This window comes from Halichoerus grypus, chromosome 7 (assembly GCF_964656455.1).
Source record: "Halichoerus grypus chromosome 7, mHalGry1.hap1.1, whole genome shotgun sequence".
Lineage (NCBI taxonomy): Eukaryota > Metazoa > Chordata > Mammalia > Carnivora > Phocidae > Halichoerus > Halichoerus grypus.
This window is the reverse complement of record NC_135718.1, coordinates 151,402,634-151,427,314: the sequence shown is the minus strand read 5'-3', so window position 1 is coordinate 151,427,314 and position 24,681 is coordinate 151,402,634. Positions and strand designations below refer to the sequence as shown.

Sequence of the window (24,681 nt, the reverse complement as noted above, 5' to 3'; positions counted from 1 at the left end):
ACCAGAGCCACATCAGCATGGACCTCGGCTGGGCTGGCTCCAGGGCTGTCCCCCTGCTTGCCTGTCCCTCCCCCGGCTGCCTCCCGGGCCCCCCCGGAGTCATGTTCTCAAACTCAGGAAAGGCTTCTTCAGCTGGAGGGCTTGCGGAGACCCTTTCCCCCTCAGTCTCCAGACGTCGTGCTGTCTCCTGAGGCCCGCTCTGGGGCGCCTCTTATACAAGGGAGGCCCTGGGTTCCAAGGCTGACTACTTCCCCCGATTTCTGTGTCCCCACAATCTCTACATAGAGGGAACAGTCTCTGCTTCTTTCTCTGGGAGGTTGGGAGTCAGGAGCCCTGCATTCTGGTTCTGTTTTATCCATTCAAGTTGTTTGTCTCTCTGGGCCTCAGTTTCTCCAACAGGAAAACAAGAGAAAGAGTGGGACCACATGGCCCCCGGCATCCCGGGATGCTGTGAGGACTGTTCCCCCTCAGCCTGTCCCCAAGGGGCACAGTTCCAGCCCCAGCCTTGCTGCTCGCCTCTCTTAGTCGTGGCCGCCAGGGGCCAGGGGAGGATGGGGGGAGCCGAGGGGAACACACAGCAGGACAAATGGACTGTCCATGGTCCACCCGCCTGTTGCTTAAGGGGCGGGAGGGGAGGAGTCCTCAGGGATCCTGTTTCAACAAACGTTTCTTTCCCGAGGAGGGGAAGGCGGGGGAGAGGGGGAGAGGGACCTATTTAAAGCTACCCTGTTGCTTGCTGCCGGCTCTGTTTGCTGGGGTCTCTGGCCATCCCAGACCAGAGGTGTGGGCTGGGGATCCTCCCGGTGACCTGTCCAGTCCAGGTTCCCTCAGCCACTCTGCCCCAAGATGGGCCGTGGGGTGAGTATCCCAAAGAGAGGGGTCACTCTGTAGGGAGGAGGAGGGCTCTTTGGAGGGTGAGGGAGGCTGGGGGAGAGAAGGATGGGGTGGGGAGGGAGGGGCAGACAGAAGCCAGGCTATGGGGCAGCATGAACTTGGACTGATAGTCTCCCAGCTACAAACGCTTGCTCGGTCCACAGGTCCACGGCACTCAGGTGCCCACAGGCACTCTGCTTCCCCACTCCCCAGGACGAGCCCCACAGCCCTCCACCCTACCCTGCATCTCTGTCCCTGTGTCTCCCACATCCTAGACAGACCCTCCCTCACCGCACCTCCGAGCGTGCCAGCTGAAGGGAGCTTGGCACTATTAATGCCCCCCGCCTGTGCCACCCCCCTGAAAAATCCATTCCTGCGGCAGTCCCAGCCCGAGAAGATGGGGGTCCAGTTTAAGGTTGGAGAGGCCACGGGGCATGGCTCCCAAGTCACCAAGCAGTTCTGACACCAGCTTTCGGGTCCCTGAGTGCCGGCAGCCGGGAGGGCTGTGGGGCAGAAGAGCAATGTGCCCCCGCAGCCCCAGCCCAGCACCTCTCCCCATGCCCTGGCAGCATTGCCATCCTCCTTGGCCCTGGGCTGTGAGCACTTTCCCAGAGGCTGGTGAGAGCTGTCTGCACCCCCTCAGGCCACCCCTGCCCGTGGCATTCTGCAGCCCTGGGAATGCCAAGGGGAAGATTAACAACCGTGGATTGGGGGGGTGGGGAAGGGAGGGCAGGGACAGGCTCCGAATTCTTGGAAATGAAATTTCCATATGGAGAAAAGTCACCCAAGCCCTTACACACTGCGCCTGATTGCTTTCCTTTTGTGGAATGCTGGCTGAGGCAAAGGGTCTGGGGAGCGCCGGGAGGGTGCTGAGGAAAGGGGGTGCCTGTGGGGAGCTGTGGGGGAGCTTCTGGGCCCAGGAAGGGGTCAGGCAGGGACGTGTTATTGCACTGTGTTTAGCAGCTGGGAAAACTCTGAGCTTGGACACCAGGGTTCTGCGCTGTGGTAGAAGCTATAAATAGAACCGGTGTGTGTGTGTGTGTGTGTGTGCGCGCGCGCGCGCGCGCTCATGTGCCTGCGACACACGTGTTCTCCACAGGCCGGAGCCGATACAGATGCTCCTGGGTGAGCGCCTGGGTGTGCCTGGGCAGGCACATCTGGGAGCATCCAGGCCCTCCAGCATGGGTGAGACAGATGTCCCTGCGTGTGGGTGAGTGAGGTCTGCGTGTGGGCTTCACGAAGGAAGAAGTCACACCCATGGGAAGACAGACCATCTTAGGACCCTCAGCTGAACCCTGGCATCTCTTATTCTGCTGTGCGGGACTCGGAGGAGAGGCCAGGCTGCCCTCCACCAGCCCCCACCCCGAGTCCCGAGAACCAGGGGTTCTGCTCCACCTCAGAACTGGGGAGGCCCAGCTCACGAGGTCCTGCTTGGGAAGCAAATTGACCTTTACTTCTTTGAGGGACCCCAGCTGCCTGGGTCTCGTCTTCTCCGCCCAGCAGCCCTGAAGCCCCCTGACCCCCACCCCAGTGGCTGTGTGCAAGCAACGGCAGGTTAGGGAGCGGATCTGGTTCTGCTTGGATGGAGAGGCTGGGGGAAATTAGGGGTCTTAGGGTCGGAGCTTGGAGTTCGACCTACCAGGAGAGCCCTGGAAAGGGAAAGCACCCCCCGCTGCACCCCCGCGAGGGTTCATTCCATCTCTGTCTCTTTCCCCTACATCTGCACTACAAAGCTCGGCCCAACTGTCACCCTGCACCCTGTGGCCGCGAAGGGCAGCGTGGGAGCTGGGGGAAGGGACGGCTGTGGTGGGAGGGAGCCCAACCCGCTCCAGCTGCCACCACGAGGCTGTGGTGGGGGGAGCGTGGCTGATTTCCAGCTGCCCCCCCCCCGCCCCGTTCCCAGCCTCTGGCTCTCTCAGAAAGAACTCTCTGTTCTCCTTCAGCATTCAAGACCCGGAGAGGGGGACTCGTGGTTTGGGGGGGCCGCGGAGGGGGGGTCCTTGCTTCCTCTCTTTCTTTCTTGCCTGGGCAGCGCGCTCGCCCCAAATCTCCGCAGGCTCCTGGCTGCAGAGCCTGAGATCCTTGCCAGGACAAGAGGGGGAAGGGGCAGTGTGTCCCGAGCTCTGCGCCCGCCTTGGGGAGAACAGGGTGGGTGCTCAGGGGAAGGGATGCTGTGTGGAGCTGCTCAGTCGGCCACAATGCAACCTTCCCCAAGCACACGGGCTGGCGATTTGGTTCTAATTTTCACAAACTTTAGTTCATGTCGGAATGTACAGAAATTCTCTGGGCTCTGCTCCTCTGCCCCAGCCCCAGCCGCCCCCTGCCTCTGTATGCCCAGGCCCCGTTCCTGCCCCTGAAGCTCTGGAGGGTCACCTTGGAGCCGGTCTGGCCTGATTTCTTGCCTCTGGTCCCTTTGGGGCTTTTCATCCGTTCCGCAGTTCTGTTCCACCAACGAGAGACTTGGTGAACCCAAAGCATTTCAATCTATCTGATTAAAGGAGCCTTCTTAGGTCTCCTGGCCGGGGGGAGATGGAGACCTTCCCGTGAGCCCTCCTCCATTCCTTCAGTTGGGCTACTTCAGTCTCCCCAAGATGATCAGCCTTCAGGAAGCCAAAGGTATACTTGATTCGTGGGTGCTCCCTAGGGAACAAATGCAAGGTTTAGTGTCTAGGGGACAACGGTGTCCAACTCTCACTGAGTCCCCCGCCCTGTTCCCGATCTCACTGGTCGGACCTCTCCAGGTGCTGGACTCATGATCTCGTAAGATGAGGGCAACTGCCACATTCCTGGGATTGCGCCTGACTCTTTGATGGGAAAAAAATGCATTATCCCAGAGCACAGATTTCTATGGCAGTGAAACCACTTTGGATGGTGTCATAATAGATACGAGCCAGTATGCGTGTGTTTGTCTAAACCCGTGGAGTGGACACCACCACGAGGGAGCCCTTAAGGCAACTACGGACTTCGGGTGATAATGATGCATCAGTGTAGGTTCATGATTGCAACCAATGCACCACTCTGGAGGGGATGTTGACAGTGGGATTGACATATGAGGGCGGGGGGGGTATGAGAACTCTGTACTTTCTGCTCAATTTTGCTGTGAGCCTAAAACCGTCTTTAAAAGAAAAGTCTACTTTTAAAAAATGCACACTATCCTGTAAAAAAGGACAAACACGTTGGCTGTAGATCCCATCCAGGTGTCCAGTCTTTTTTTTTTTTTTTAAGGTTTATGGATTGATTTTAGGGGGGGAGCGGCAGAGGGAGAGAGAGTCTTAAGTAGACTCCACGCTAAGTGTGGAGCCCCGAGTGGGGCTCGATCTCACGACCCTGAGATCACGACCTGAGCCGAAACCAAGAGTCCGACACTTAACCGACTGCACCCCCCGGGCGCCCCCAGGTGTCCAGTCTTCATGAAAAACTGAATCACCCCACAGTATGGAGAAGCTGGCTCTTGAAAGCCGCACACGGCCTTAGGGACAGAAATCCAGCCCATCGCTGACAAGGACGCGACGCCCTGAGGGGGTGGGGGCGGAGAGGGAGTGAGAAGGCTCTGTCGTGGCCCCCCAGGCCCTCTCCAGCCCCTCCTCCCGCAGCACCCCAGCCAGCAGCACCCCCACCCCGTGGAAGGAGGAATTTCCCACCCTGCTCCCCAGAGGTCCCCTGTGGCCCCTGGCAGCCTGGCGGTGGTGGGAGACCACAGGCTGAGGCGAGGAAGGGAATTGTAGGGCCTCACGAGGCTCCAGGGAAAATGTTCACCTGATTTCACCAGAGGCCCCAGGAATGCCAGGACCCGAGAAGACACACATCTTAGTATTCTCAGAGACATGTTCTTATGTTTCGGACAAATGGGGCCCAGTTGCCTTCTTACCCAGTTGTGCCTTGGGGCCTCAAGTTGTGCAAATCGCCCCTTGCCCGGGAGCAGGCAGGCTGGCCAACAAGAAGGGCACCCTTCCCTGACCCCTGACTCCCCAGAGACCCTTCCTCCCCCAGATTCCCAGCTCTCTCTACTCCTCTCTAAGTGGCCACGGTTTGGGGACAAAGCCATTCCTGCAGGTGCTTCTACCTCAAGCCGGCCCCCAACCCCGGCCCCACCGCCCTCCAGAATTCTAAATAGTGTAGGATGGTGGTTTTTAAAGTTTTTGTTCTGTTTAGTATTTAGCGGCAGGGTTTTCTCAACAAGCAAAATCTTAGCAGAAGCCCAACCGTAAATAGCCAAGAGTGGGGTCCTGAGTCCTGAGCCCCTTGGCCTTCCCTGACATTCCAACGTAGAGCCCGTGGCCCTGCGACTAGTTTGCAAACTGAGGGCGTGGAGTCCCCTCCGCCCTCCACCCTCTCCTCCCCTGGGACCATCACTGCCTTTGCATCCACCACCCCCAGCGCAGCGCCTGCCTTCCTGGCCTGTCCGTGGGAACAGAGGCTCCAGTCTCCAGCCTCCCTGACTCTCGGGTCCTCCCTTCCCACCCCTGCAGGCCGGCCGTGAGTACTCACCTGCAGCCACCACTGCAGAGAATGGGGGCGGCAAGAAGAAGCAAAAGGAGAAGGAACTGGATGAGCTGAAGAAGGAGGTGACCATGGTGAGGGCCACAGCCTGCCCAGCGGCTCATGGAAACGGGGTCCCCACAGCCCAGCACACTCGGAGAAGCCAGGCCGCCGCTCCCGTGCCCCTTGCCTCAGCCCATGCCCCTCGGCCCTCACACGCGTGCTAGAGGCAGCGCCCAGCCTCCCACCCCAGAGTAACTCGACTTCCCTCCCCAGGACGACCACAAGCTGTCCTTGGATGAGCTGGGCCGCAAATACCAAGTGGACCTATCCAAGGTGAGTGGAGGGGCCGTCAGGGAGGGTGCCTAAGACCTGAGAGAGCCCACGCAGCGCCTGGGTGGACAATCCCGCCCTCTGTGCCCGTGAGGAAACTGAGGCCCCCAGACCGTGACTAGCTGGGGCAGAGCCAGGACTAGAACCCAGATCCCCTGCTTCCTAGATGATAACTCTTCCTGTGTACCTGGACGCCAGGCCTGGGGGGGCTCCAGGCAGAGCTTTTCCCCTGCCCCAGGCAGCTCCAGTGATACACATCCCAGGGAAGTGACACCCGCAAAACGGTGGGGTAACCCCCCCGCTCTCACGGTAGCCCCACCGTGCGCGCTGTGCGGTGATGGGTGCTTTACGTGCACTTCCTGACCCTCACGAGACCTGCGACGTGGCTGTCGTACGCCTGTCCGTCACAGCAGGGAGCCTCGGCGAGGCGGATGAGCTTCCCAACGTCACAGAAATAAATAGGAAGTGGCACAGTCAGGTTACCAAGCCCATCGTTTCGAAAAATAAAGCAGCATCATGCAAAACCGTAGTGGGTGCACGCCTCCTCCTGCAGGCCCTCCCTGACTTCCCTTTTGAAATTTCTCTGCCCCCCATTCCTTCACCGTACTCTACCTTTCTTAGTGATCTGGCGGTGACATCTACGTATTGTGTGTCACATCACCAGGCCATAAGCTCCGGGAGGCGCGGACTTCGTGGGTCTTGTCCTCCTCTGGATCCCTAGAGCTGGCAACAGAGCCCAGCATGTAATAGGCATTCGATACACATTTATTAAATAAATGAGTGCACAGACAGAAAGATAATTAAGTGACCTCTGCCCTCGAGGAGCTCCACGTCTAGAAGAGAACGTGGTCCAGCATCCCCATGCGCCACGCGGAGTGTAGCTCTACCACCAGGTGTGGGCTCCGCGGGGACATCTGAACCACACCCAGGCCAGGCTCCCTGGGGAAGGTGACAGACGGTTACCAAAGCTGTGAGACACTGAAGGCCCATCGTGGTGGCCTCTTCTTGAATTCCTGCTGAAAAGAGGAATGTCTTTCCAGGGAGCCTTATCCAGGCTGCCACTGGGGGAGATCCCGTGGTCCTAACCCACAGGGGTCTCAACCCAAGGACGACCACAGGTCGGGTCACACTCTGCATCTTCCTCAGCCTTCAAGGCCCCCAACACCCGTGGCAAATGCCACCTCCTCTGTGTGGTCTCTCCCGATGGTCCCCCTACCCCTTCCTACCAGGTGGGGTTTTTCTCTCCGCATGGACATTGTTCCCCTGCCAAGGAGCTGGTGGGAAGCAGTGAGGAGCGGACAGCTCCAGAGACGCGCTCACGCTCCTCTCCCCGCCTCTCTCAGGGCCTCACCAACCAGCGGGCCCAGGACATTCTGGCTCGGGATGGGCCCAATGCCCTCACCCCGCCCCCGACAACCCCTGAGTGGGTCAAGTTCTGTCGCCAGCTTTTCGGGGGCTTCTCCATCCTGCTGTGGATCGGGGCCATCCTCTGCTTCCTGGCCTACGGCATCCAGGCCGCCATGGAGGATGAACCATCCAACGACAACGTGAGCAGCCGTGCCTGAGCCCGGCCCCGGCCCGCCACTCCGTCCTCCAACCCTGGATCCCAGTGCAGTGGGGGCAGCGGGCAGGAGCCTCCCGCCACAGCCCCACAGGCCCCTCTGCTCTTTAGGCTGTGAAGGGACGAGGCTTCTCTGTATGTCTATAAACACCTCCCAACACACGCACACACACACACACACACACACTCCCGAATGAGACAGACCCTCCCTGTCCCTTCACACCTAAGTGGGCTTGTCTGGATCTGTGGGGCTTCACGCCCTAAAGAAGTCCTAGTCCTGGGAACTCCCTGCGATTTCCCCTGCCCCTTCCCTTTCTCAGGACACTGAGAGGGAGGTTGGGGAGAAGGGCTCTCCTCTGCCACTGTCACCCCCAGTCCCAGACAAAGTCCCCGAATGCCCATCTGAGGGGCAGCCGCCCCTCCAAGGTTGGGAGAAGAGCGGGTGCCTCAACCCTTTCTCCTTCCCAGCTCTACCTGGGCGTGGTGCTGGCAGCTGTGGTCATCGTCACTGGCTGCTTCTCCTACTATCAGGAGGCCAAGAGCTCCAAGATCATGGATTCCTTCAAGAACATGGTGCCCCAGGTAGACAGTTGGGTGGGGCTCCGAGCCGGGGCACAAGGTTTCTGGGGGAGCCCAGCTCCTTCTCCTGAGCTCCTTGCGCTCTGAGATGGAGGCGTGGGCAGAAACGACCCTCCCGCTCTCCACGCCGGGACCTAGTTGTATTGCCTGGGGTGCACGGGGTCCCCCTGGAGCGTTGGGAGAGGTGGGAGGCCAGCCACGGAGGAAGGTGGCAAAAGGACGAGTCCTTCACGAAATGCCCGTCCCCCTCCCACCCCCCAGCAAGCCCTTGTGGTGCGGGAAGGAGAGAAGATGCAGATCAACGCAGAGGAGGTGGTGGTGGGAGATCTGGTGGAGGTGAAGGGAGGGGACCGCGTGCCGGCAGACCTCCGGATCATCTCTTCTCATGGCTGCAAGGTGAGTGGGCCATGCCAGAGCAGCCGGCCGGCCCTACAGAGCTGGGAGGGGCCCAGTGAGAGGGGGTCGTTTGGGAGCCCCAGGTCCTATATCAACGCCTGCCCCCACACCGCCCAGCCCAGCCTCGTCTCCCATGTAGTGTTTATGGATCGCCCCCTCGTGTCTGTGTGCTGGGCGTGCCCTGTGGCCCAGGACGTCTCTGATCGCCACTTCACGGCAATCGGTAGTGGGTGTCACCATGTGTCGGATGCTTGTCATGCATCCACATAGCTGTCTGATGTCACTCGGCAAGAACAGTGTCATTGTGCGGTGCTGTCATACGTGGTCACCGACGGCACCATGCGCAGCCTGAGACGGCACCGTTTCCTTAGGCTCTCGGGTTAGAGGCATCCCCCCACCCCCGGGGTTGTATAATGCTGAGATGCCCCTTACATTCCCCGTTTTACAGATGAGCAAATGGTGGTTGCACTGGTTAAGTAACCAGCCCAAGGTCACATAAGAAGTCGGTGAGAGCCAGGATGCCAAACTAGAACAGGGACAATAGCTGAGTAATGCTATAAATGCGTGATGAGCACAAGTGTAATTTTGTCCCTTATGTCATGGAGGTGGAGTGTGGTCGGAGCCGGGGGACAACTGTGTGTGCACCCATGTGACTGCCCATCTGGTGACCACACACCTGCTTCCTCCTCAGGTGGATAACTCATCCCTAACGGGCGAGTCAGAGCCCCAGACCCGCTCCCCCGAGTTCACCCATGAGAACCCCCTGGAGACCCGCAACATCTGCTTCTTCTCTACCAACTGTGTGGAAGGTGAGAAGCTGGCCGGTTGGGAGCTCCCCACCCCAGCCCCGACTGAAGGAAGAGTCTAAATCCTGGACCCCCAGACAGGACTGGGGGCTGTGGTTGTGCTAACTTGGGAGGGGACTGAGGGACCAGGGGGCCCTGAATACTACTGGCGGGGGCGGCCTGACTCTGCGGAAGTTACCTCCCCACAGGAAGATCTATTTTCTGTCCACGCCGAGACTGAGCAGATCCCAAAGCCTTCGGACCCTGGGCCAAGACCTCCGTACACACACATGCACAAACACAATGCACAAAACACACAACACATAGGCACACAGACACAAACACACACGATAGACAACACACACATGCGTCTTGACTCCTAGAAGTCCCTGGTTTGACTGATTCCTCCCATGTCTTCTGATTCTGGGACTAGCTGCTTCCCTGTCCCACCCTTGCTTTGACCAGTGACCAGGCTGGGGAGGCTCAGGCCAGGTGAACACGGGGGCCCCCCCCTTCAGGCTGCCCAGTGCACTCCATCTCTGTTCTGGGTTCTGGAGATGAGCGAGGGCCATCAAGAGCTCCCCGAGCTGCCACCATGTAAGCGCAGGATACCAAGACCACCCGAAATCCGTGCCCTCTGTGGCCGGGCCTCCTTGGGAGGGGCTCACAGAGAGAGCTGGTGGGGAGAGAGGTCTGGCTAAACCTCGGGACTGGGACCGGGGCCGGAGGAGGCCACATGCCCCACCTCCACGACTTTCCCTTCCCAATTCCCATTTCTCCTCGGCGTATTATGTCTCTGTGAGCATTTTTTTAAAGGTTTATTTATTTATTTTAGAGAGAAAGAGCATGTGGGGAGGGAAGGGCCAGAGGGAGAGAGGGAGAGAATCTCAAGTAGACTCCACACTGAGCATGGAGCCGGACACGGGGCTCGATCCCACGACCCAAAGATCATGACCTGAGTGGAAATCAAGAGTCAGATGCTCAACCGACTGAGCCACCCAGGCGCCCCTCACCCAGGTGTTCCTCTCCTCTAGCAAGTTGGAGTTACAATGAAAATCACCACACATTAGATATCTTAAATTTGTAATGTACTGAGATTCTGAAATTTGCTCTACATTTCCCACAATTGGTAAAAACGCCTAGTAAAATACTCACATTGCGTTCTCTGAAATTGGCTTTGGAGAAAGGAGAAGCAATGAATAGAACGGACATTTGTTGGGCAGTTAATACGCGCCAGGCGCCACTCCAGCATGCCACAGCCCTCCCTCGTTTCCCGATGAAAGCCTTCCCAGGCGGGAATCCAAACAAGGGTGCAAACCCAGGTTTGCCTGGCTCCCCCACCCGTGCTCTTTCCCTCATCCCACACCCCGCCCCCACCGCCCCGAGTGTCTGCATAAGGCTCGGCAATTGCCTGGCTTCTTCTGAGGAGTCTCCAGGCCCAACGCTGAGAAAGAAAATCTTAAGACCACACGGAAAATCCGTAACATCAGATGCTTTTGGATCCTAACAAGCAGGAGACGGATTTTACTGAGCTCCTCAGGCGGTACTTGGATTTCACTGCCTGCATCTCCTCGATTTGAATTCCGAGTTTATTTGCAAGGTCTCTCCTGGGGCCCAAGTGTGAGGGGGGATGAGTCGTGGTTGCCCAGGTCCGGGCCTGGAGGTCTGCGCAGGGGGAGCCCTCCATGGCAGGTCCAGTCTCGGGAGGGTGGCCCGCAGGACCCCGGTCTGAGGCTCATCTACTCCGCGGTGGTTTTCCTCTTCCGAGCAGCCGGGCTGCCCTCTGTGTTGCAGGCACGGCCAGGGGCATCGTGATCGCCACAGGTGACCGGACGGTGATGGGCCGCATTGCCACCCTGGCCTCGGGCCTGGAGGTGGGGCGGACGCCCATCGCCATGGAGATCGAGCACTTCATCCAGCTGATCACAGGCGTGGCCGTGTTCCTGGGGGTCTCTTTCTTCGTGCTCTCCCTCATCCTGGGCTACAGCTGGCTGGAGGCTGTCATCTTCCTCATCGGTATCATCGTGGCCAATGTGCCCGAGGGGCTGCTGGCCACCGTCACCGTGAGTGGCTCAGGCCGAGGGGCCACCGGGGGAGGTCTTGCTACCCTTTCCTCAAAGGCAGTCGAGCCTTATTGTATCTCAGCAGTTTGTTCCCTTCAAGCCCCTACCATCTCCTGTCACATTCTCGTTTACTATACGGCTCTGAGTTTGAGCCTGGAAGTCTCAGGTAGGGCCACGCTTCGGCACGGGGTTTCTCTGCCCGAGCTCATCCCGGCCACCTTTCTCACCCCCCACGCACGGTCCACTGCGGTCTGCAGCTCGTCCCGGCCAACCTTGCTGCAAAGCCTCCCTCAAAGGTCACCGATGACTAACTGGCAAACCCAGTGACCTTTTCTCAGCTCCCCTCCTTAACTCTGCTGCAGAAACGGATACAGCTGTCCACCCTGCTAGAATTCTCTCCTCTGTCAATTACTGTGACATGTCACTCTTCTGGTTCTCCTCTGCTCCTGTCCCCTGCAGGGTCTCCTCCTCCTCCCCCGACCCCGATTCACAGGCCTCGCGCTCTGCTCCCCCCCACCCCCTGGAGTGAGCCCATCTCCCCCCAGTCTCATGCCCGGTCTAGGAGAGAGACTGGCACAGCCCTCCGCCCAGCTCTATGCTGGCCCTCTCTGGAGCTCTGGCCATGTATCTTCAAGTCCCTGTTGGACTTGTCACCTGAATACATACCCATGATCTCAGTTCAGCTTGTCTGAAATCGAACACATTTGCTGCCCACACATAGGTCCCACTCGGTGTTTGCGGACTGGGGTCGAGGAAGGCGGGGCAGAGCCCTGGTCCGGGGTGGGGTCACGGCACCTCCAGCTCCAGGCTTAGCCCTTCTTCCCCCCCTCTCTCTCCCAGGTGTGTCTGACCCTGACCGCCAAGCGCATGGCGCGGAAGAACTGCCTGGTGAAGAACCTGGAGGCGGTGGAGACGCTGGGCTCCACCTCCACCATCTGCTCGGACAAGACGGGCACCCTCACCCAGAACCGCATGACCGTGGCCCACATGTGGTTCGACAACCAGATCCACGAAGCTGACACCACGGAAGATCAGTCTGGTGACTGGGCACTCCAAGGGGGCCCCGGGGGACGGGGAGGCTGGGAGTAGACGGGGCTCTAACGGGGAGCCGCGCTCCTGGTTCTCCCCCACTGCCTCCCAGGGGCCACTTTCGACAAACGGTCTCCCACGTGGACGGCCCTGTCTCGGATCGCCGGTCTCTGCAACCGTGCTGTCTTCAAGGCCGGGCAGGAGAACATCTCTGTGTCTAAGGTAGGTGGTCAGCGGCGCCTCCATGGCCTGCCCGCCTTGCCGGGGCCCAGCTCCACCTCTCGCAGCCTCGGGGGCTTCGGGGCCCCCTCCCTCAGTCCTCCACACCCCCCACCGGCCCTCGTGACACTGAATTCTCCTCTGGCAGCGGGACACAGCCGGCGACGCCTCTGAGTCAGCTCTGCTCAAGTGCATCGAGCTGTCCTGCGGCTCCGTGAGGAAGATGAGGGACAGAAACCCCAAGGTGGCGGAGATTCCTTTCAATTCCACCAACAAGTACCAGGTCTGGTTGGGGTGCTGGGACAGGAGCAGGGGAAGGGGCCGAAATGAGGGGGGTGCACAAAACCTAGGAAGAGTGGGGGCATCTGAGGGCCATGCTCCTCGCCCTGCCTCATCCCCCAGGAAAACCGGGGTGACTACATGTCTGGTTGCAAGGACCCCCCAACTTCCAGACCTCTATTCCTCGCTATACCCCATCACCTTCCAGACTCTGGCCTCAGCCTCCCATCCCTTCCAGCTGTGGGGGTGAACCCCACCTCTGAAATTTCCTTAGGGTATCCGCCAGGCTGCAGGCGTCTGTTCAATGCCCGGAATGCAGTCTCAGCCGCGTCCTGTGTAAACACGCGGAGGCCAGCACGGTGGTGGGGCGCTGGTGAGAGAGCCAGCCAGCCCCTAGCACAGTGCCTGTCTTAACTGACCTTGGTAAATATTGGTGAGGTGGATGAATGTCCTATGGGCAGGTGACTCTCAGGTTACAGGGCTGGGCCTTCGAGGCCCCCACTCCCCTTCACACACACACACACACACACACACACACACACACACACACACGGTCTCTCCCTCTGTCAGCAGTAGCTGATGGACCGGGGGTTAGTGCATCAGGGGACGTCTCCTTGGCAGGCACCCTCCGTAACCGCCTGTCTTCTCTCCAGCTGTCCATCCATGAGCGAGAAGACAGCCCCCAGAGCCACGTGCTGGTGATGAAGGGGGCCCCGGAGCGCATCCTGGACCGCTGCTCCACCATCCTGGTGCAGGGCAAGGAGATCCCTCTGGACAAGGAGATGCAAGACGCCTTTCAGAACGCCTACATGGAGCTGGGCGGGCTGGGGGAGCGCGTGCTGGGTGAGAGGCAGGGAGTGGGGCTGAGCAGGGGCTCTGGGCCTCAGCGGCTGCCCCAGGACAGGGACGTTGGGGGCACCCAGGCAGCCCCCATGCTGGGCTCACTCTTCTCTCCTGCCCGCGTCAGGGTTTTGTCAACTGAATCTGCCCTCTGGGAAGTTTCCTCGGGGCTTCAAGTTTGACACGGACGAGCTGAACTTCCCCACGGAGAAGCTCTGCTTCGTGGGGCTCATGTCCATGATCGACCCTCCCCGGGCTGCCGTGCCGGACGCCGTGGGCAAGTGCCGGAGTGCTGGCATCAAGGTACGGGCCTGGCCTCCCCCGCTCTCCCCCCCAACGCCCCTCAGCCTCCCATCTCTTCCAGCTGTGGGGTGTCCTATGGTTGAGGGACAGCGGGGGGCTGTTGCGTTGCAGATGCCCAGGCCCCTTGTGGCCGCCTCCCTCTGCAAGGAAAGCTCGGCCCTGCCTGGAGCTCTCGCCTGGTCCCTTTCGGTCGGCGACCAGGCACATCCTCTCCCCGACTCATTCTCTTCTGATCTCGAGCCCACCTGGCGCTTGGGTCTTGGAGAGCTGGTTGCCCTACCTTCCCGACCAGTGCCCACTCTCTCTACCACTGGGGGTGGGATGAGCAGCCTCTTGTCCGCGCCCACTCGCTCCCCACACCCCCCGTCAACGGGCTCCGGTCCACCCCACCCCCCAAGCACACCTCTCCGAGGTCCTTGTGTCCACGTGCAGTTGCTCCTCGGGGACAGCTCCTGCCACACTTGTCCTTCACCCTGCAAGTACCTATTATTTACGGCCTGTGGACCAAACACTGTTCAAGGTGCCCGAGTTCAACAAACAAACGTAAACCCTGTCCATCCTGGAGCCTACTTTCCTGTTTCCAAGACGCCCTCTGCACCAGCCCCTTGCCCCATCTCATGGCCAGGCACGGTGCCGTGGCTGGCTCTTCTTTTCCCAGCATCTCAGCTAATACCACATCAGCTCGAGCTGCCCGCCCACTGAGGGCCAGGGCACACTCAGACGAAGGAGACGTGGTGCCTGGCCTCCGGAGCTCAGGGGCTCTCTACACTCAATCACAGAACCACCTGATAGCTAGGGTCGTGAGCACCTGCTGCGGGCCAGACGCTGTCATAATACAAACAGCCGGTCGTAGGAATCAGGCACTATGCTCAGCACTTCACCTCTATGAGCTCCTGTAATCTCCACAACAGCCTGAGGAGTAAGCACTGGTATTGTCCCTTTTAACAGAAGAGGGAAACTGAGGCACAAAGGTTAACAGGCTCGTAAGTGGTAGGGCCGGGATTTGAACGAAGGCAGCCTGCCATTTCCTATCACACTAAAGCACGTGTGTGGAGACGTGTGGACGTAAGGGATTTCTCAATCCCAATCACTCTGTCGCTGAGGTAGGCGTCATCAACCCCATTTAAAAATAAAACCAGCTGAGACTCGGAGTGGGTAAGTCGCTATCCCAAAATAGACCTGCCAGGAAGGGGTGGGTCAGGTATGTGAAGCCTGGCCCGCTGTGTGGAAAGCCGTGCTCCTGCCCGGCAGGCTGCCTCTTGCCATGATCAGAGTCCTTGCGGAGGCCGGCGGACAGTACCCCAGGGATCTCAGAGCAGGGAGCAGTTAATGCTGCCTCAGAGAACTGGACAACGTTTTACCGAGCACGTGATATTTGACCTGGGCCTCGAAGGCCGGAGTGTTTTGTAAGGCAGGGCGAGGAAGACTGTCAAGGTCAGGGACAGTGCGTGTCCTGACGTGGTGAGGCGGCACGTGGGGTGCAGGTGCGTGGGGGGCGGGTGGCTCAGCAGCACTGGGGATGGAGACTGGGACGTTGGGCCAGGGCCAGCTGGAAGGGCTTGGCCTAAATGCCTGACTTGGGCTTCATCCTGTGGCTCTCTGGGAGCCAGTTTTCAGGAGGCCACCCTGGTGGAGGAGGGCCTGGATCTGGAGAAGGCCTGGAGGCGAGGAGGCAGGGAGAGAGTCCGTGGGGCGCTAGTCCAGGCAAGGACCTGAACCAGGGCGGCGACAGAGGGATGGAGGCGAGGAGTCGCGTCTGAGAAACACTTTGAGAACATGGTGACCAAGCTGGACATGGTCAGCGAGGGAGATGCAGAGACAAAGGGACAGAAGGCAGAGGACAGTGTCGAGCTGGGGGCAGAGGGCAGGCTTGGTGGGGTGATGGGAGCGCATGATGAGCTCAGCTTTGACCTTCAGTTGGAAGCACCTGCTGGACACCCAGGGAGAGACACCCCAGCTGGCATAAGCACAGAGCCCAGGACAGAGGGCCAGGACCGGAGAGAGCGAGGCTCATCAGCACACGAGTGCCGTTCAAGACCCACTAGTGAACCTGGGTCAGGGAGGGGGGCCAGGATGAAGCCGGGGCCACCAGTCCTGGGGCAAGTAGAGAGAGAAGAGCCCGGGAATGGGGGGGTCACGTTTACTGAGTGTCCCCCTAGTGCCATTTACTCCTCACGACAACCTTGGAAGGTGGGGCTTGTGCCCTCCTGGGGCCGAGACTCGGTGAAAAGACTTGTCTGAGGTGCTATAGCTGGGGAGGGCCGGTGTTCAAGCTTAGGTCCACCATCTGACTCCTCAGCCGCCCCTTCCACCTGGCGGCCACCTGGAGGAGGCAGGAAAGAGCAGGAATAAGCCGGGAACCGGGAATAATGGAGTCCCTGCAGACCAGGTGGGGCCAGGTTTCAAGGAGGGGCTGGTGGACAGTGCCAAGTACTCAGACGGGTCAAGCAGGATGAGGACTGCAAAGATGCTTTTGTCTTCAACTGGGGGGCCAAGCGGCCTTTGGGGGGCAGGTTCAGTGGCGTGGTGGGGCTGGAAGAGAAGGCAGTGGGCCTTGAAGGGGCTTCTCCTCAGTATCCGTGAGATTTGCCCACAGACCCACACGTGCAAATGCTTCTTCCTCTGCCTCCGATCCACCCCCGCTCATGACAGACAGCCTTGTAACCCACCTCTCAGATGCCAGCCATCCCCCCACCCCACCAAACTCCATCCATTCTGCAAGAATCACCTTCTTCCCACATGGAGAAGGGATGTCAGAGGCAGCGAAACAGGAGGTGGAAGGCTGGGGGGCGGGGGGCCATGTCCCCTTCCTCCCTACTCTGACCGGCTGGATGGCCCGCAGCAACCAGCGTGGACACTAAGAAAATGCGTCCTACTCCTGGCTCCAGTAACCTTGAGGGAGTCATGGGCCCTTTCTAAGCCTTCGTCCCTCATTGGTAAGTGAGGGGTCTTCCCAGCTCAGAAGCCCCGTAGCCCATGAAATCCAATCTCTGAGGATCCTCTTTCAAGAGGCCCTTGTTGATTTGTTCTTCATCATGGAGGCTTTCCTCCATGGAAGCAAAGTATCTCTGACTCCCTAAGGACAACTTGTCACCCCCTCAAACACACACACACACACCCGGTGCCACCATTTTGGCTGGGATCTCTGACTCTGGGAAAGGAATGGATTGGGAGGGGGTGTTAATACTGCTTTTCTTTTCTCTCATCTCCTTGCTACCAGGTCATCATGGTGACCGGGGACCACCCCATCACAGCCAAGGCCATCGCCAAGGGTGTGGGCATTATATCAGAAGGCAACGAGACCGTGGAGGACATTGCAGCCCGGCTCAACATTCCCGTCAGCCAGGTCAACCCCAGGTGAGGCGTCCATGGGACAGCCCCGTCTCCGATCAACCCGTCCTGTCCCACAGAATGCTCCAGGGCCCCGGGGGGTGTTTGGGTTCGCTCCTCTGGGACCTTCGCAGGCCTTACCCGTGACGCCTCAGCGGCCGGCTCCTCAGTCCTGAGTGTGTCCAGGCCGTGCCCCCAACTCACTGTGCAAACTCAGAGATGTCCCATTACTGTCCTGAGCCACCGTTCTCTCCACTACAAATTTAGGGAAGCAGCTACACTGCAGGGTGGCTACGGGGGTGAGGTGTGTGTAAGAAAACTAGCACGTTGCCTAGCAACGACCGTGCTGGGTGAAGATGTCGCCTCACTTCCTCAAAGAGAGAGATGGGACACACAGGCCACGGAGGGAGGGCGAGGAGGACCACAGCCCCGGGGACCCTGCGGGCCGGCGGGCGGGCGGCGGGGAGTCAGCCCCTCTGCCCCCACCGTCCAGAGAAGCCAAGGCGTGCGTGGTGCACGGCTCCGACCTGAAGGACATGACGGCGGAGCAGCTGGACGAGATCCTCAAGAACCACACGGAGATCGTGTTCGCGCGGACGTCCCCACAGCAGAAGCTCATCATCGTGGAGGGCTGTCAGAGGCAGGTGAGCGAAGCAGGGCCGGGCGGCGGGGTGGGCCGGGCGGGGCCTCGCCGGGCTTCCTCCCCCGCTCTGGCTGTGCTTCGTCCAGGGGGCCATTGTGGCGGTGACCGGGGACGGCGTGAACGACTCCCCCGCTCTGAAGAAGGCTGACATTGGCATCGCCATGGGCATCTCGGGCTCCGACGTGTCGAAGCAGGCCGCCGACATGATCCTGCTGGACGACAACTTTGCCTCCATCGTCACGGGCGTGGAGGAGGGTGAGGGGCCACGCGGGCCGGGGTGGCATTCCGCTTCCCGGGCCTTTGCCCCAAGGCAGGGCCACCTCGGGATCCCAGGCACCTGCAGCCCGCTCTGGCTTCCTTCAAACACAGAGTCTCCCTCTCTGGAGAATACGGGCAGCCACGCTCCAGGGGCTTGGGCTGGGGCAGGGGGCTCCCATGTCCCTGATGTCCCCGGACCTCCCCCCAGGCCGCCTCATCTTCGACAACCTGAAGAAATCCATCGCGTACACCCTGACCAGCAACATCCCCGAGATCACCCCCTTCCTGCTCTTCATCATCGCCAACATCCCCCTGCCTCTGGGCACCGTGACCATCCTCTGCATTGACCTGGGCACTGACATGGTGAGGCCAGGGGTCGGAGAGGTGCAGGGGGTGGAGGCGGGCGGCCGAGGCAAGGAGAGGAGCCCCAGGGCAGCTGGCTAGCCTGCGACAGTTGAGGGAACAGAAGCCCAAGACCTGGGCCATAATAGGGTCTTGGTAATGAGTGCTGGATTGCATCACAGATTCCTTCCCACTGACCGTCCTCTGCACCTGTCGGCTCCCTTCCCCTGCCCTCCTCCCCCCACTCACCCTGCACACAGGTCCCTGCCATCTCCTTGGCCTACGAGGCAGCAGAGAGTGACATCATGAAGCGACAGCCAAGGAACCCCCAGACGGACAAGCTGGTGAATGAGAGGCTCATCAGCATGGCCTACGGACAGATCGGTGCGGCGGGGCCCTGGGGCTCGGGGGGACCCCACGAGAAGTCCCTGCCCAGCTGATGGAGGGATGAGCCTCAGTGGCCCCCCCGAGGGGCCAGGACATCCATCTCCGGCCGAGTGGCTGGTCCCACCCTGCTGCCTCCTCTGACCCAGGCCGGCCTTTTGCCCACCCCCCCAGGGATGATCCAGGCGCTGGGGGGCTTCTTCACCTACTTCGTCATCCTGGCGGAGAATGGTTTCCTGCCGTCGAGGCTGCTGGGAATCCGCCTGGACTGGGATGACCGGTCCATGAACGATCTGGAGGACAGCTACGGGCAAGAGTGGGTGCGTGGGGCCTCGAGGGGGGATGCCCGGGCCTGAGGGGGTGGGTTGGGTGCCTGTGGGAGTGGCCGGGGGGCCAGCTGGGGCGGGGGACTAAGGGCGCCCCGTGCCCAGGGTTTGACGAGTTCCCCCAGCGCGCTGCCCCCGCCCCTCCCCTCGCCTCTCATGCTGCCCTCCCTGCCCCCCCCCCCGGCCCCCGCAGACCTACGAGCAGCGGAAGGTGGTGGAGTTCACCTGCCACACGGCCTTCTTTGCCAGCATTGTGGTCGTGCAGTGGGCCGACCTCATCATCTGCAAGACCCGGCGCAACTCAGTCTTCCAGCAGGGCATGAAGTGAGCGCCCCCCCGCCCCCCCACCCCTGGCAGAGAGCGCTCTGGGAGCCCGCACCCCCCCCACGGGCCCCCTCGCCCTGGCCCACATCTGGGAGGAGAGAGCATCAGATTGCACCTGCCTGGCCGTCTGAAATAGGTGTCTGAAGAGGAAGGGGTCATATCACCATTTCTGACGAGTTTTAATTTTGCTCCTGATCTACTGCTTTAAGGTTTCCTTCCCTGTCCCTTCCTTTTCATCTTTCCACACCTCTCCCATTTTTTCCCTCTTTGCTCCCCTCCTCCCTTCCCTCCTCCATCTCACACTCCAACAACACCCACCCCACCCTCTGCCGAGCCCTAAGTGCAGGTGCCTCGTGCCCCCCCACCATGTGCAGGTAGCTCTAGTTTAACAGCACTGCCCCCCGCCCCGTGGCGGTGTGTTCTCCTCGTGGGGGCTGGGAGCTGCTCAGGGGCAGGCTCGTGCCTTCTTAGAGTGTGAGTCACCACGGGCCAGTCATCGTGCTGTGATTCAAACACACCTTTGAACCTCACAATAGCTCCATGAGGTAGGTGCTACTTTCCTTTTATGGACCAGAGACCCCAGAAAGGTTATATGAGGTGCCTGAGGTCACCCAGCTGCAAGGGTTCACCCAGGCCTGCTTCTAGCGCCCAAGCTCTTGGTGACCCCACGGGGCGGCTGGCCGGTCAGGGTGTGGGCCCCGTCGGTTCAGCAATGGCTCGGTGACCGCAACGCGGACAACTGTTAGTGCTAGAACAATCCCCAGTGCTGCTAACCCCAGGCCTCTGCAGAGCCAGTGGAAAAGGAAAGGGGTCCTGAGGACCCCAGCAGCGGCGGCCCCACCTGGGGCCCGGGACGGGGCACTCAGAGATGCTGTTTGCAAGGTGCCAAAGCTTTATGGAAATCAGCCCCGTAGCAGAGGGCCACTAGGCTTACTAACGTGTCCCTCTGAGGCAGAAGCATAGGTGTGAAGGACTGCGATCGCACGCTAACACGCAGCTCTGGTGGAAAGTATTTATTTCCAATTTTAAATGGGGAAGTGATATTCATTACTTATTAACAAATAGAGCACCATCAATTAAAATGGGGTCTTTATCGAAGACGAATAGGAGGCATCCTTTAGTGAGCGGCAAGTTTGGGAGCTACTGGCACAAACCATAAAGCCGTGCACCGTGTGGGGTTGTAACAGGTGGAGTAATAATCCCACCGAGCACTTTGCACATTCCAGAGCTTTCCACGCTTTGTCTCCCGTCCTATTCCCAGCAACCCCATGACATACAGTAGTATCCCCCCTCACAGGGAAGGACCACGAGGCTCAGAGAGGTGCAGAAGCCGTGCTTACCACCAAAAGCTAGTAAGTGGCGCAGCTCCCACTAGACTCTGCCTGTCTGACTCCACAACTGCTCTCAGAACCTTGCTCTGTCCTGCTTTTCGGTTCTGAGGTCACGGACACACAGCCAGCATTTACCTTCCAGGGAGTGGACAGCTCCCTCTTTGCTAAGTGCTTTACAAACATTCTCCTCTTTATTCAATATCTACGACCAACAACGACCAGAGCCAGGGAGACACTGAGAATGTGTAGGACACGCACGGGCTCTCCGAGCACCTTGCTGGGCAGGTGACGCGGACTGACACCGACCACGTGCCGGGAGCCGTAGCAAGAGCATGCCCTGCGTGAGGGCAGCCCCACAACTCGGGAAGGCAGCCTGTGTTGACCACAGAGCACATCAGCCGGCACGTTAGAAACATTTACGTAATAGATGAATATGTGTGTTATAGGCAGCGATCGGAGGTGAGATCAGTGAGCAGAAAAAGTAAAGAAATCTACTTTGGTTACGCGTAGCAGGAGAAGAGGGTGTTTGAAGACGGAGGGTGGAGGGCGGAGGGCGGTGTCTATAACCGTCCCCGGGTATCTTCCGCCACCAGGGGTCTCCCTGGATCTCCCCCCGTTCAACACCACCTACCCTCCTTTCTTTGCCTTTCCAGGAACAAGATTCTGATTTTTGGGCTGCTGGAGGAGACGGCCCTGGCGGCCTTCCTGTCCTACTGCCCCGGCATGGGGGTGGCCCTCCGCATGTACCCGCTCAAGTGAGTGTGTCAGGCCCCGGGTTCTGGTCTTCAGATCCTACTTTTTGTGACCACCCTGGGGTGCCCCCGACACGCTCCCTGTTTCTGTTCGGTGCAGGGTCACCTGGTGGTTCTGCGCCTTCCCCTACAGCCTCCTCATCTTCCTCTATGACGAGGTCCGGAAGCTCATCCTGCGACGGTACCCCGGCGGTAAGCACCCCTGCCCCCCAGCGCCCCACCAGTGCACCCCACTCCTGGCCACCCCCCAGGGCTCCCCACCCAAACCGTTCCTACTGTGGCTCCTTTCTCCTTCTCCTCATGCCCCCAGGTCCTCAGAGCCCTGACCCTGCCTCTTCCCCACAGACCTGGGACCCCCAACACACAGGTGGTGCTCAGGCCCCTCCTCCCACCCCGATCACAGGACACAGAATTAGGAGGGCCCAGGTCACCTAGTCCCCCTGCCACGTTTTATAGAAACGGAGAAGTGCAGAGGTGAATTTATTTGCTTGGGGTCATAAAGCAAGGAAGAGCAGAGCTGCCTCTAGAACCCAGGCTTCCTGATTCCCGGGCAATGACCAAGTTTGGCTTTTTTTTTTCCAACAAGTATTTTTGACCCCTTACTGGACGTTGAAAACGAACGGCCTACAAGCCAAATACGGCCCGTGGATATTGTTTGGTTTGGTCCGCCCTTTATTGTGTGGCTGTGTTTTGTAACTGGCCCAATAGCTACAGCTTAGGGGCTTTCACATAAAATCCGTATTTCTGACTTCTGAAAAATCATGAGCTGTCAACCCCACGCACGTCTCGGCACGGCCACCACGGGCGGTTTGCCCCTTTACAGAGCCATCTGTCACCTGCCTAGCCCCTGCCTCTCCCCACCCAGCCCACCCTGTGCCCCTAACCTGTGGCCCCAGCTCCCCGACTTCCTCCCCTCCCTCTCACCCTGATTTCGCCCTCCTCGGGACTTCCCTGGGCCCCTGCACCAGGCCTGGGCTGCACACATGGCCCAGCCCAAGGGGTCGGATCTCTGCCCCCTCCCCCCACCGTGAGCTCACGACATGCCCCCCATCTCTCCCACAGGCTGGGTGGAGAAGGAGACGTACTACTGAGCTGTCCGAGGAAGGACCAGGCTCGGGGCTGGGGCGCCTCAGGTGGTGCGGGGATGGTGATGCGGAGAAGACTGGGGGTGCTGCGGGAGGGTCCGGGGAGGGACGGTGAGGCCACTCAGCAGGCTAAGTTGGGGGGGAGTGGGTAAATAAGCTCAGAGTGATTGCCTTGCAGACCCAACTATGAACAATCAGATTACACACCACATGCTAGGGTCCTTCCCAGGTCCTGCTCCACCTGCTCCGTCCTGTTGTCCACTTTTTCTGAAGAATTGAGGGTTACCCCAGACTCCCCCCCCCACTGTCTGCCCTTGCACACCCACCTCCCACTAGAACAGATCAACACCCAAAGGCAGGGACCTGTCTCTACCGGGAGGAAGGGACCGCCTCAGATCTCACCCATGTCCATCTCTCCGGCCTTACCCCACTGTCCATCCCACCCCTCCTTTGCTTCCTGCCCGACTCTGACCTCGCTCCCCCTCAGGATCAGACACAGTTCCTCCTGGTGAGTGCCAGGCGTCGGGCCAGAAAGGGAAGCTGGTTGCAGAAGCCACGCATCCCCAGGCAAGGCTGGTTAAGAACCTCTAGAGGAGAGAGGGCAGGGGGGTGGGAGGCCGAGGACGGACACGGCAACGGGAGCCGGGGAGGAGCGTGCCAAGGACAGGACAGCTGATGTGTGGTCTCCAGCCCTGGGTCCTACCCTTTTAGAACTTCCTGCCAGCAGACCAAATTCAAATGTCATCAGAGTAGCAACAAAGGCAGGCCAGAGCGACCCAGGAGCTCCACGGGGACCCCACACCCCTGCAGCAGGCAGTCCCCACGACCCTGCTTTGTGTCCTCTGGGCCACGAGGCCCAGGTGTCACAGAGGCTCCAGCGCTCTTGGTCCCTTGCGCCTGGTGACACCCGGCCCTCCAGAATGCTAAGTCCTCGAAGTCTCAACTTGTTCCCAGAGGGATGGGTGCCAGTTCATTCCCTGGTCCTGCCACCCCTTTCTCCTTTATGCCCATCCTGATGAACCGGCGTCATTCCAGGAATTGCCTGGCCATCGGCTGGAACCAAGGTGGAGGAAGTCCCTGGAACCTTTCTGTCGCCCATGGACATGCAGAATCAGCTTAGGTCAGGAGACTGGTCAGACCCTCTGGACAATGAGAGAGCGGACGTTAGGAGGGCTGTTCCTCCCAGGCAAACGCCCTTCACATTAGTGATTGTCCCCCCGCCTTCCCGCTTTCCAAGACTGGGAGTTGGTTTCAGGTTCCTAGGGGAGATGCTTTGCCTTCCCTTACGCGCTCCCCACCTAACAGTTTTGCTCTGCAGGCAGCTCTGCCCCTTCTCTAAGCCTGGCCTAGAAGGCAACTGGGAAGTTCCTGTAGAGACCCCCAGATGGGCCAAGCGAGAGCCCTACCTAAGGAAACCCGAAGACCTAAGGCAGAAAAGAAGGAGGCCCGTGAACGAGCTCCCGCGGACTCTCACTTCCCTACACTGGAACTTTACTTTATCAGAAGTACCTTAAAAATAAGTGAGTCGTTGCTTTGGGCTCGGAAACCTAAATGGGAAACCATATTAATTTGGACCTGATTAATTTGAGACTTGTTGACTGTGGACAAAGCCTATCTTTGCCCAATCAATAAAAAAACAGCATTCATTTAGCAAATTAAAAGCATAAACCACATTGCTAGGGATGGCATATGTAGTCTACCTAAAACAATACTTTTGAAGCACTTTAGGAATATCTATGTAGAAGTAGCATATGCATGGGCTAATCATCGTCAGTTCTCATGTGTTTGTTAAAGAAACATTCGCAAGACCTTTACCTGGTGACCTTTTGTAAGACATTAGTTTGAGGTACTACCTATGTACTTGAAAATAATAAAGTTGCCTTTCTTTATGAAAAAGAAAGCCCTTCCATAATTCAGATTTCTAGACTGAATACTTACCTGCCTCCCAGACTGTGGTATTGAGAGTATGCTATGGCAAGACTCGGCTCGTGGAGCAAGCAGCAAAGAGCGGCAAGGAGATGGGGAGAGGTTGGGAACAATCTGGGGGCAGACGATGTCGGGGGAGAAACCCAGAGGGCAAGAAGTGAGTCTGCAAAATGATCTGGAAGAAGATAGAGTAGAGGCCTCCTTCCTCATGGGGGAGCCTACCCCCGAGAGCCACAAAGGT

The 24,681-nt window shown here is 59.3% G+C and overlaps 1 protein-coding gene across 3 annotated transcripts; it reads left to right on the top strand.

Annotated features, from left to right (window-relative positions):
• The first annotated feature begins 709 nt into the window (after positions 1-709).
• On the top strand, positions 710-24,426 carry LOC118535180 (sodium/potassium-transporting ATPase subunit alpha-2). Of its 3 annotated transcripts, XM_036091445.2 has the most exons (23): positions 710-858; positions 5,343-5,447; positions 5,629-5,688; positions 7,029-7,232; positions 7,715-7,828; positions 8,087-8,221; positions 8,913-9,030; positions 10,801-11,069; positions 11,910-12,108; positions 12,211-12,320; positions 12,466-12,600; positions 13,250-13,439; positions 13,564-13,739; positions 16,960-17,096; positions 17,563-17,713; positions 17,799-17,967; positions 18,179-18,333; positions 18,573-18,696; positions 18,871-19,016; positions 19,216-19,346; positions 21,331-21,432; positions 21,530-21,621; positions 22,492-24,426. In XM_036091445.2, exons 1-23 carry the CDS (start codon positions 847-849, stop codon positions 22,518-22,520), a joined length of 3,063 nt encoding a protein of 1,020 aa, XP_035947338.1. In that variant the 5' UTR covers positions 710-846; the 3' UTR covers positions 22,521-24,426. The 3 variants fall into 3 exon arrangements, with proteins under 3 accessions (XP_035947338.1, XP_035947340.1, XP_035947339.1); XM_036091447.2 differs by lacking the exons at positions 710-858; positions 5,343-5,447; positions 5,629-5,688; ... (2 more) ...; positions 8,087-8,221; positions 8,913-9,030 and adding an exon at positions 10,434-10,549; XM_036091446.2 differs by lacking the exons at positions 710-858; positions 5,343-5,447; positions 5,629-5,688; ... (2 more) ...; positions 8,087-8,221; positions 8,913-9,030 and adding an exon at positions 10,462-10,606.
• The last annotated feature ends 255 nt before the right edge of the window (positions 24,427-24,681 follow it).